The sequence below is a fragment of the Elaeis guineensis genome, chromosome 1, assembly GCF_000442705.2.
Source record: "Elaeis guineensis isolate ETL-2024a chromosome 1, EG11, whole genome shotgun sequence".
In the NCBI taxonomy this organism is placed as follows: domain Eukaryota; kingdom Viridiplantae; phylum Streptophyta; class Magnoliopsida; order Arecales; family Arecaceae; genus Elaeis; species Elaeis guineensis.
Window position 1 is genome coordinate 33,051,498 of NC_025993.2, and position 12,440 is coordinate 33,063,937.

The 12,440-nt window shown below is 36.7% G+C and overlaps 1 protein-coding gene across 1 annotated transcript; it reads right to left on the reverse strand.

Annotated features, from left to right (window-relative positions):
• Window positions 1–4,178: 4,178 nt before the first annotated feature.
• Window positions 4,179–4,946, reverse strand: LOC105038104 (uncharacterized). The gene has a single exon (XM_010913793.4). The coding sequence runs from the start codon at window positions 4,761–4,763 to the stop codon at window positions 4,326–4,328; it is 438 nt and encodes a 145-aa protein (XP_010912095.1). The 5' UTR covers window positions 4,764–4,946; the 3' UTR covers window positions 4,179–4,325.
• Window positions 4,947–12,440: the final 7,494 nt, after the last annotated feature.

Sequence of the window (12,440 nt, forward strand, 5' to 3'; positions counted from 1 at the left end):
TCTACAGAAATTCTAGCCTTACCCTTTTCATTTGCCATCTTTTCAAGGGTGGTAAATCGACTGACACCAACCCTAATAGTCTATCTCTATGAATGCTTCTTCATTGGAGGCATCTTAAAGGCTGGATCTAGTCAAAAAGGGGCAGCGATCTCACCTCCTCAGAGTACTATGAAGCATGGGGATTGTAAGGCCCTCGGAGCAACGGACCAACAAAATATCTTTGTCAATGAAGGTCGCAATAGGCCATCTCCACTGAAAGCACCTGCTTCTAAGGTATCACTATGGATATTGGAGGACTATCCAACAACTAAAGGGGCATCCACATCCCTCTCGAGGATCTCTTCTCAATAAGGGGGATTGAGGGTGTTCAGAGCGATGAATTCCTGGGCTCAGGTGGTATGGGGAGTTCATAGATATTGGTAGAAAACCTCAAAGATGACAGAAGATGAAGTTGAAGTCCTTGAAGCTTTCTTCAATCAGGTGGTGATCTTCTCTGCGGACGAATTGCAGCAATCTACCCAGAGATGGAGGAATACTTTAATAGGTAAATTCCTTGATAAAGATATTCCACTTGAGTTTGTTCATAAAGAAATGTGAGCCAGGCAGAACGTTGAGCTCCATATCTCACCACTATCTGAAGGGATACTCTTGTTTGAGTTTCCCTCTAAGATTGTTAAGGACCGCGTTCTTGAAAAGGCACTTGTCAAATAAATCCTTGCTCTTAATAAAGTCAAAGAAGGATACTATCCAATATACTAGAATCTAGGTACATCTCCCAAACCTCCCACTAGAGCTTTGGAAGGCTGAGAAGATACTTAAACTAGTATCTATGGCTAGTACTCCCTTATTTGTGGACAATTGGATGGCGACGGTAGCCCAAATGGGCTTTGCGAGAGGTTTAATGCTTACGGATATTACAAAATCTATTTATCCTGGTGTCAAGGTTAGATTAGTTGATAATTTAATCTGACAACAATTTACTTATGAGAAACTCCCAGAGCTCTATTATTCTTCTGGCAAATTGCAACTCCAATTTCTTTTTGCAGATGTTCGGAGGCTATTATAAGTGAAGCAAAACCTCTCTACGGGCCTTGGATTAAAGCAGCAAGAGTCCATATCCAAGGTCCTCAGTCGGAGCACCACTCATCTCCCACAACTTCAATGGAACAAGAATAAAATCAAGAAGCTTGGACATAGCCAAAGAAGGTATCCAAAAAATCTTCAGCCCTAAGAGGACAAAGCTTACAATCCTATCCTATGGAAGGTACTGGATCTCAATACAGGCCCTTGGCAATGAAGACTATAGAGCAAACTTCAAACACCCAAAGTATGGAGATCATTCTTGTGCCAGTGGCGTCGCCTTCTAAAGAGAAATGCAAATGGTCCCCTACCAAAGCATAGAAAAATTCATCATCGCTAAGTTCAGAATCACCACCACAATAGAAAGTCATTATTATGGAGAACACAAAGGCTGAGCTGGCGGTCAGTCAAAAATCCACTATTGTGGTTGTTCACACTTGATAGATACCAGTAGTGCCTACTCAAAAGGGAGTGCAGAGGCCTATTGAATAGCGGATGGTTGACTTTGGGAACAACCAGTAGATAGCTTCAGGGCAAGAATCATCTCATGGAGCTCTGGTATGTCTATTTCTCATCTTTCTTATATGACTCAATTAAAATCTAAGCTTTATCCTGATCTTAATAAGTTCAGTGATATTGGAAGTCTTTTAAAAGACTCCGATGATTGTGCTACTTGCAGTTCAACTTCTGAGAGTTTGACTACTATTGGGGAAGGGTTGGGGGACTCAAATCATACATGAAGATCTTTAATTACTTAGAATTGTCAAGAAGCGACTAAGCTCTCCTTTGTCAATCATATAAAAAATTTGATCCATCAATATTATCTCTCTATTATTTGTTTCCTTGAAACCAGGTTATCTATAAATGTTTTGGGGTGTATCAAGCATATACTAGGGCCAAAATGGGATGTTTATATGATCCCATCCTCAAGTACTCTGTGGGGGTATTGTAGTGGCTTGGTTATTAAAGGACATTCGTTTGGTTATTTTCATGCATTTTGATCACCCGGTAGCCTTTGGCCTCTTCACTCCAATGTCAGGAGATACTTGGTTGCTTGGCATTTTCTGTGCTAGTACCTATATGGTTGAGCATAGATGACGATGGGGAAACTTGATTTAGCTATATCCTTAGGAGTGCGTATTGTTTACATTGGTGATTTTAACTATATCCTTTCTTCTGAGGATAAAGTAGAGGGTAGGCCATTGAAACTTAACCGACAATCCATGAATTTCGAGCCTTTCTATGCCAAAGTAAGATGATTGATTTAGGCTTTTATGGGCCTAAGTATACTAGGTGTAACAATCACCAAGGGTATGCAAGGGTGTGGGGAAGGTTGGATGGTCTCTGGTGAAATGGATGGATTGCTTTCGAGCCTCAATTATTCAACACCTAACTAGGTTTGGATCATATCACTACCTAATCCTTGTATCAATTCTTCTTGAAACCCCCCAGGCTAAATCTTTGTTCAGATTTGAGAAGTTTCAGCTAACTTGCCCAGGTATTTAGGAGGTTACCAAGCAAGCTTGGTCCTATCCTGATCATTGCTCTCCAAATGTGAGGTTGACCAAGCTTCTCTCCAACACTTAAAAGGCTTTACAAAATTAGAAAAGGAGCACTAGCAACCTTTTTTGGAAGAATCTAAATTGAATGATTGTATTTACCACCTACAAACCTTGGAGGCCCAGCAAAGAGGTCTTAGCACCCTTCAACATTAGCAATTATTGGGCCTCTTGCAGAAGTACAACCATAACCTCTGTTGTTAGAAAATATTTTGGTGCCAAAAATGATAGATTTCTTGAATCAAGGATGGAGATTCCAATTCTAAATTCTTCCATTATTCTACCATCCTCAGACGATGAAAGAATAAAATTCTACATCTCTGATCACCCCAAGGAGATTTTATTGATAAACCAGAGCAAGTGTGCCATATGCTTCTTGACTCATTTTAAAACCGCTGGTTAGCTCAGCTTGTTAGTCAGCAAATGGGATCCAGATAAGACTCCTGAACTTAGATGGATTTCAACCTTTTTCTTTAAACATTTTTTGGCACATAATCAAGAAAAATGTTTGTCAAGCTATCTATTATTTCTTTGATATAGCAACTATGTTATAGTGAAATTCCCAAAGGGCTCTTGAGAATTGGATGTAGGTACGGAGTTATACCAAACCATTATAAATTTGATTATATTTTTGTTGTGCCATCTTGTGCTTGCTTGACTTGTTTTTATTTCTTGCTTAGCACTGTCTTAATTCTTGTATAACTTATTTTATCTCTTATTTTCGTTGTTGCACATTTCTTTCACTTCACAATCACATAAGTTAAGTTACTTGAAGCACATTATTATTTAGATTTTAGAATTTAATTAAAATTTTAAAAAAATCTAATTCACCCCTCGTTTAGATTGCTACCTTTTTGGACAACAATTGGTATGAGAGTCAGATTCTCTAATATTATTTGTTGATTTGACGGTCTTGAATTAAAGATCATGACAACTCCTATTGATTCCTTATTTGCCGAAGATCAATGTACATCTAGACCACCACTATTTAATGACACTAATTACACTTTTTAGAAAGCTACAATGAGAATATTTATATAAGCTTTAGATTACGATATGAAGACCATACACATTCATAATTGAAGTTAATGGTATGTCTCTTCCCAAGTCGAAAAAGAAATAGAATGAGAATGATAAAAAGAAGTAATTAATATTTTATATTGTTCTTTAGATATACATATATTGAATAAAATATCAATTTATACATCAGCAAAAAAAAATTGAGATAAATTAGAAATAACTCATAAGAAAATAAATCAAATTAAAGAATCTAAAATTAATTTACTTATTCATAAATATAAAATATTCAAAATAGAGCAACATAAGATGATTTGAGGTTAAAGAATAGACAAACCATGTCATAACTCCGTCACGACAGACCAACGAAAATCACAAGCAAGGTTAGAATTAAAAAATTTTGAAAGTTCAATAATCTGATTGTACTAAATAAAAATTTAGAATGAAATTAAAAATCTTTAAAATATTCAGAATTTTATGCATAATTAAACCTTAATTCTAATATACAAATGTCCACGTTGATAAGCCTTCAAATTATAGACGATTTTTTCCCATTTATCTAAAAAATAAATCTCACGAAAATTCTCGATCTGACACCTGCTGTAAATTTCCTCCCCTTTTCTTTCTTTTACATGAATTTCCACCCACCAATCATGCATTACGTATGTATCATTCTAGTCGGAGCAGCCGCCTGAGATCTCTTGTGGCAGAGTCGTCGACGGTGACAATCGACGGCGACGACAAGGACCTTCTAGAAAAGCTAGGAAGCGGCAGCGACGTTGGCGATGGCGAGATCGCGAACCCCGCCCTGGCGTACATGTCGGCCAGCCTCAGCCGAAGCTCCTTGGGGATCATGTCCGGGTCCGGTCCCAACCTCCCCGTCCCGAACACCGCCGGATCCAACCTTCCAGCGACCGCCGCGAAGCCCTCTACAGACCCACCTTTCTTCTTTGCCTCACCGCCGGCGGTCTTTGCCGGCTTCGGAGAGCCCTCTCGCCGTTTCGGTGCCGGCTTTGAGAAGGGGCGGGGATGGGGTTTCCGGTGGGGGAAGAGGGTCGGAGTGGGGCGGTTGAGGCAGTCCTGGGGGCGAAGGACCTCGGTTCCCATGGATCTGTTTAAAAGAAAATGATGACAAAATTTGGAGAGAGAAGGGGAGCGCAGAAATTTTCTACGTCTTCTCTTCCACTCTCCCCTTCTCTTCTTCTTCCTCCTCCCGTGAAAGGGGAGGATTTTTTTTTTTTGGTTTTTCTGCTTCTTCTAATTCATTTCTCCCACTCTTAAATTCAGCTGCTAAAGTTATGGGAGAGCGACGGATGCTCCTCACGTTTTATTTATTTATGGTGGGGAGCGGGAGGAGGTTTGTCTGGGTCTACCAGCGCCCACCTGCTTCACTAAATAGAAGACACGTGGATCGCGTAGAAGAGGCCGCTCCCTGGGCGAAAAAAATCGTACGGGGCGGGCAACGGGTAAAAAGTTAACAGACGAAACGGAAATGGATTTTTTTTGAAAATTTTATTTTTTTGATATAATATTTTTAAAATACAGTAGATTAGAAACTATTTTTGAATCTATCCGTGACCCATGATTTCTGATCCATGTGGCACTGACCGCCTACCATGTGGCGAGGCATGTGCCAGCTGTTGAAACCATAGAACCCACGATTTCAAAATCGTGGCCTCAAGCCACAATGTCTCCGTGCCCCCCCTCCCTTTCTGTACCTTTTACTTCCGACCATCTGATCTCTTTTTGCCCATGCCGTCCCACTTTGCTCCCCTCCCCTCCGACATTCTGGTCCCGTCCGTATCACCCCCACCTCGACTGCCCTTATATCCCACCATCGGATTGCACCCCCCAAGCCCCACTCCCTGTCCATGGTCCCCTCCAGCTACCTTTGTGTCCGACCCTCGAATCGTGCCCTTTGACCCCCTCCCCCTCCATGGTCCCCACCTTGATCTCTTCTCTCGGACCGTTAGATCGTGCCCCCTAGCCCCCCCCAACACACACACACACACAATCGATCCCAGTCGATGCCCACGCTGCTCCCATTCTCTCCGATCGTGGGGTCCCCTTCAGCCCCCTCCCCCCAATTTTTTCATCTTTTCGGTCATCTTCCGATCATCAGACCGCTCTCCATCTTCGGTTGTTCCCTTTATTGGATTCCAGACCTGACTACCTTCCAATGATCTGATCATCGGTGGTTCCCGTCATCCCCCTTTAGTAAAAATATTTTTTATATTATTATCTATTTTAATTTAGTGTTATTATGTTATTTGAAGATTTTTTTTTGAATTGCATACTTAATTGTTTGGTCTGTTAAAAATTATTCCACGTACAAGTGAAAAAGAAAAAGAAATAAAATTAATTTAGTCACACAACAAATTAATTGTTTGGTCTGTTAATTTTCTGACATTATGTTATTTAAAAATTTTATTTTAATTTTTGATCTTGAGTCATATAGTTTACTCTATTTTGCATATTATTTATGATTTTATGTAGAGCATGCTAAAGTTGTTGTATCTGTTATATATATAGTGATGGAAGAAAGTATCACGGCCTTATGCTACATAAATAGTTCTATAGTTTATGGGCCAAATGGCATTGAATACAATGATCGTCTTCAAAAGGTAATTAGAATTAAAACTGGACGTAAATTTGAAGAGTTGGAGGATAAATTATGCAGAGTCTTTTGTATAGACAGAAGTAAGAATAGACTTACGATAATATATAGATATCCACAAGTTGTGCAGTCGATATTATTAAAGTATGAATCGATTCCGATTAGTGAAGATGAAGATATAGAAATAATCTTTTCAACAGTTAGTTCATATCTATATTTATTGGGTGCAGAGTTGTATCTAGAAATGCAACCTGTTAAAGCTGAATAGGATGAATATGAGGTAGCTAATACGGATATAAGAATAACTTAGGGCACTAAACAGATCGATCCATCTAATGCTTATGTGGTTAACAATGTACTAACGACTCAAACTTCCAGACATGCAGAGAACCAGTTCTCTATAGTGGATCTTGATGTGGCAGGTGTTACTATCAGACAATCATCAATTTACACACCTGCCAAAGATATGGTTTACATAGATAATCGACTATTTAAGGAAGCTGACATACAAAATGAAGATGAGATAAACTTCGATCTTCAGTAAGCCGGTACTTCTATTGATATAGGGTGCCCACCTATGGAAGAGCATCCAAATTTAGGGATATTTAAAGCTCCTTCTGAAACATTTAGGTTATTTGATTGGACAGTAGCTAACATATCAATGTCTTCTGCATTGGAGGCACAGTGTACTAGTTGGAAAAGAGGTGCTAAGTTGTTAAAAGGGCTCCATTTTGTAGATAAGACGGAGCTGCAAGCTGTATAAATTGATCTAATTACCCAAATCTCTCATCCAGTCAGGCACCCATCTGTGCAAATCCCTCATCCAGTCGAGCATCCATATGTGCAAATCTCTCGCTAATAGATATCTCTAATGCATCTATACAAGTAGGCAATGCATGTTGATCAGATGACTGCTGATCGGACTGTGTAGCATATGTAGGCTACTCTCTATCAATAGGCTGACCACCTCCTTCATCGCCATATTCTTCTTGATCTACCAGAGATGTACACCTCTATACCCCATCATGAAATGTTTACGCCATATGCCTCAGAGATGCATGATTGTAAATATCAGTAGGTTTGAGCTTAATAACTTTATCATCAGCCGTGATACGGACATCAAATGTCTCGAATATAATGATCATAACAGCTCTATATGACAAAATAATTTTGAAACTTTAAAAATATTCATTCATATAATGCACCATTAAGTAGGACAAATTAACCCTATCACCCAAAAGAACCATTTTGAGAAGGTAAATATCTAAATATGATACTTATTCTCTATGACCTCCTCTAGGTAGAAAATTAAACATAAAAATGTGATGGATTAATCTAGTTTCAAGTGGTAACATATGTGCATTAGGTTTAGCGGTCGCACTTATAGTGTCCTTAAAAATAGTTCTAACATAGGAAGCATAATCTAAAATTGGATGATTCCAAACAGTACTACTATTGAAATATCTATTATCATCTAATGGAATACCCAAAATTTGACCTAGAACATTATAGTCAAATTTAATAACTTATACTTTAACATATGATGAAATAGAATGAGCTGAACTATTAAAACTAAAATTACTATAAAAATACTGAACTAGAGTAGGATATGTTGGCTTATTGAGCATAATCATAGATAGCCAACCCATCCTTTCAAACAAAAATCTAATACGAAAATCACTAAAATTATTTAAATCAACTATTCTACCTCCTACAACTTTTTTTCAAAAAAAATTGATTGAAATTTTTCACTACACTCACTATTTAAAAATAAAGTCTCTTCATACCTATAAGACAGTTGGTTTTCTTTCTCTATTTGAGCCCACTTTTCTTTCGACAAAACTCTACCTTTTTTTGAAGCCAATTAATGAATTCTAAGGTGGGGATCAGAATTTGTAGATTAAATGGACCAATACAAGAAAATTTCTAAAAAATTCTCAATGGGGAGTAGGATGGGCTTGGGTTTGATTTAAACCTAATGAAATCATGGGTTGAACTCATGATTTTACAAATTCGTGGGTTCTAGCCATGAATTTTGCCAACACTATCCAACGGCTGGCAACAAATACAATTTTAAAGTAAAAACATGGGTTCAACCGATGAATTTTCAATGGTCTGGTTCAAAGTAAAAATGTGGATTCAACTCATAAATTTTGAACTAATTTAATTCGTGGGTTCAACCCACAAAAATTTTTAAATTAAAAACATGGGTTCAACCCATGATTTCAAAGCATGTTTTGAATTCAAATTTTGTTTAAATTGTGGGTTGAGCCCACGACTTTAAAATCATATGTTCAACCCATGTTTTTAGGCCAAATCTGTTAATGGCCATTTAGCATCAAAAATTGTGGGTTGAACCTATGAGATTGTCCACTTGGACTCAAAGACATGGGTTCAACCCATGATTTTACCCTAAATGGCACCCCAACTGTAGATTTAGAAATAGTTTTCGATTGATCGTATTTTGGAAATATTTTATTAAAAATAATATTTAGAAAAAATCCAACGAAAATCATATTTTACCACCTCTCTGTGGAATATATAAAAAAATTAGAAGGAATTCAATTAATGAATAAGTATATTATTTTTTCCTTCCTCATTCTTAGAATTTTTTTTTATAAGTAGAACAATTTCTTTACTAATACATACTATATGATTATAAATTAAATATCAAATAAATATATATATATATATATCTTTGAATAAATTAATATATCATCTTAAGAATATGGAGTTTATCAATGCATCATGTAAGATTAGATGATACATAGTAAATTAGTTATTTAGCAACCCAATATATACCTTCAGGCAAATTGATATACAGTTTCTGAAATATTATGTTCACTAGTATGCACTACAAAGCTTGGAAATATATATCCATTGACTTTCTAATACATACTATAAGCTTATTTGACACACATCCAACAATAATCCAATATATATATTCAGATAAATTGATATATAATTTTCAAAATATACTTTTTATCTAGGGATATATATTAGATCATTACTGGATATATCTCAAAGAAGCTTGCGGTATGTATCATCTAGCAATATAGTATGTATTGATGAATATGATGTTCCAAAAATAATATATCAGTTTGCTTGAAAATATGTATTAGATTGCTAGATGAGTAATTTTCTAAATTTGCATCACCTAATCCTGTATTATATATTGGTGAACTCTATATTCTAGAAACTATATATCAATTCATCTAGAGGTATACATTGACTTGTTTAATTATTGATCTATTTGGTGTGTATCATTTGATATATAGTATGTACTGGCACAAAGTATGTTCTAAAAATGAGAAAGAAAGATAATATTATTTTTTTAAATCATGAGATTGACAACTGCTTTAGTAGAAAAGTCTTTGACTTATATGTTTTTTTTTAAGATGGGTATTAAGGGAGACATAGCAAAATAGGATGTTTGCCCCATATGTTTTTCTCTAATGCAGGCTCCATTTGATTTTTGTTCCCTTAGGTGGGGTTTGGATTGTATCTTTTATATGAAAGAATCATTCACAGCAATATGCACCATTGGATTGTACAATGATCACTATGCAAATAAAAGAGAGAGTTTGAAGTGCTTTTTTTGTCATGCTCTGAACCCAACATCTAGGTCGACCACATGATACGGCCACATGAAATCTAGGATAATGCTTTAGAGATCATGCAAGGCCTAAATAATAAATAAGTCCATAAAAATATCAGAAGAACTATAAAATTTCAATCATATTTATCAAATTAAACCAATCCATCTTTATTAAATAATATTCATAAGATTGAAATATTTTTTTGGTATTAGAAAAAAAATCAACTAACTAACTAACTAAGGACTCCATCACTCAAACTCCATAACCAATCCGACTGATGCTACTCTTTCTATAAGTTTGAAGGAAAAAAGAGTGTGAGCTTTTCAGTCCAGTAAGAATCTCCCACACTTACACCAGCATGAATATGAAATATTTTTTAACAAATATATATAACTGATAGAAACATAGTAAGATTCATATAGCATCAATTTCATAGTTAAATAATATTATCATGTATAATTCTATCAAATACGTTATATATCATAAATCAATAATTATATTCAATAGTAACTCAATGATATTACTTATCATTAACTAATTAGCACAGTTTTGATCCAGACAATATTATTATTTCAATATTGGATTAGATCCATCCATGCTCCAGCCTATGACAGGCCAAACATACACCATGTTTCTACACTCGGCCAACAAATATATCTTTGTTGGGAATAGTGTCCCAAAGCCAATCATCAGTCTGTTGACGGTTGTGCTCATTTTTGTATATGTACATGAATTATGAATTAATAAAAATTATTTTGATATTTTTTATCAAAAAATATTTCATCTTTTAATGAACTCCTATGTTGTGGTGAAGTCCTTAGGACTATTTAGACTCGACAAAGGAGGATTTGTCGTTTAGTCCTTAAATCTGTTCGCGATTAAATGATACGTTGTTACAAAGGACGACAACGTTTATCAAGCATAGGTCATTGTGTGCCATATAGGTTGGTTGTCCTCTTAACCAATGAGTGTGGAGACACTGGTATGGCATACAGGTGAGATGTAAAGGTATATCTGCACTGAACGTGACCGACTCCGAAGCTATTTCTGCTGTCAAGATTTACTCCGATGGAATATGGGTATAAATGTCCCTCCGACCTGAGACCGCCACGGTAAGTTGCAAGCAACTCACTGCACTTAGGCACTGGACTACCTGAATTTCTAATTCAGTGACGGAAGGCTGCTGGGTGTAGTCAAGTACTTGACTTGTCGGTGCGTGTGTTAAGATGGGATTGACCACTCTAGTTTAGGAGCTGTATACAATCATGTTTCAATTTAGCAAAACCTTGGTCAAGGTAGTCCTAGTGAGGAGTCACAAGACTGTTTGAGTTGAGCATGATTCAGATGATCGATCAGGGTTGACAGTTTAACCCTGAGTCGTCCTAAACACAGGAGTCAAAAGGATGAATTATATAGTAACCATATTCACGTAGGTTCTGAGTGTTGCGATTGTGACTCTTCGACCTATCCAGATATCAGATACCATTGCTAGATGGTCACTTTGATTAGTACAGAAATTGGTTCCTGTGCTACCGACTTAGGTTCGAACCTGCGGGGTCACACACATTAGAGGTTCCTATCTGATCTGATGGCTAGTGTAGAATCCTATATGTTTGAGACTCAGTGATCGAGAATCAGGATTCTCTGATCACGAGTTTCACACATTATGGGTACCGAGATCAAGAGTCCCATTGGTTAGGACTTTTCGATCAGGGTTACATATCGATGAATTCTGATGCCCGATTGCCCATTGGATTTGGACTCAGTATTTATGAGAGGTTCAATTAATGATTTGATCATTAATTAACTCAATTTGATTGAGTAATTATTTTTAGATCAAGTCTAATTGAATTGGATTCAGTTGGGTTTGACCCGATTAGGTTAAGAGTTGACCAATCGTCAAGATGGTTAGGTCCCTGATTTGATCAGGGGTTGGTCTTAGTCAATTTCTGATTTGATTAAGATTTTATTGAGCCTAATTAAGCCTAATTAAGTTGGATTTAAAATTAGTCTAATTGGACCTAACTTATTTGATTCAATTAGGTTGGTTTAAATAATGAAACCACCTTGGACCAATCTCCATGCGCCACCCCACTTCCATTGCACCCATTTGAATTCATGAGAACTTCTCATGAATTTTTCTCACGCCAAGCCTTTATCCATGCCCCACTTTAATGTGCCAAGTGAATGGATAAGGTTGGCCATTCAAATTCAAAATAATGTTTGAATTTGAATGGGCAATTAATCTTTGTGCCTTATCCCTTGTTTTACGCCCCAATTAATTACATGAGAAAATATTTCTCATGAAATCACTCCATGCACAATTTCAGCCATGCCTCCTCTTCTCACGCCTTTTGTGGATAAGGGATGAGTTGGTGTCCATTTGAATTCAAAATTTGATTTTGAATTCAAATGAGTAATTACTCATCTTTATCTTTTCATTTGGATAAGATTTTTGAAGTGATTATAAAAGGAAGAGAAGAATGGGGCGTGCAAGAAGAAGTCTTTTCTTGGAGAGAAGTTTTGGGGTGTGAGAAAGTCTTGTGCGTGAGAAGGAAGTCCATATCC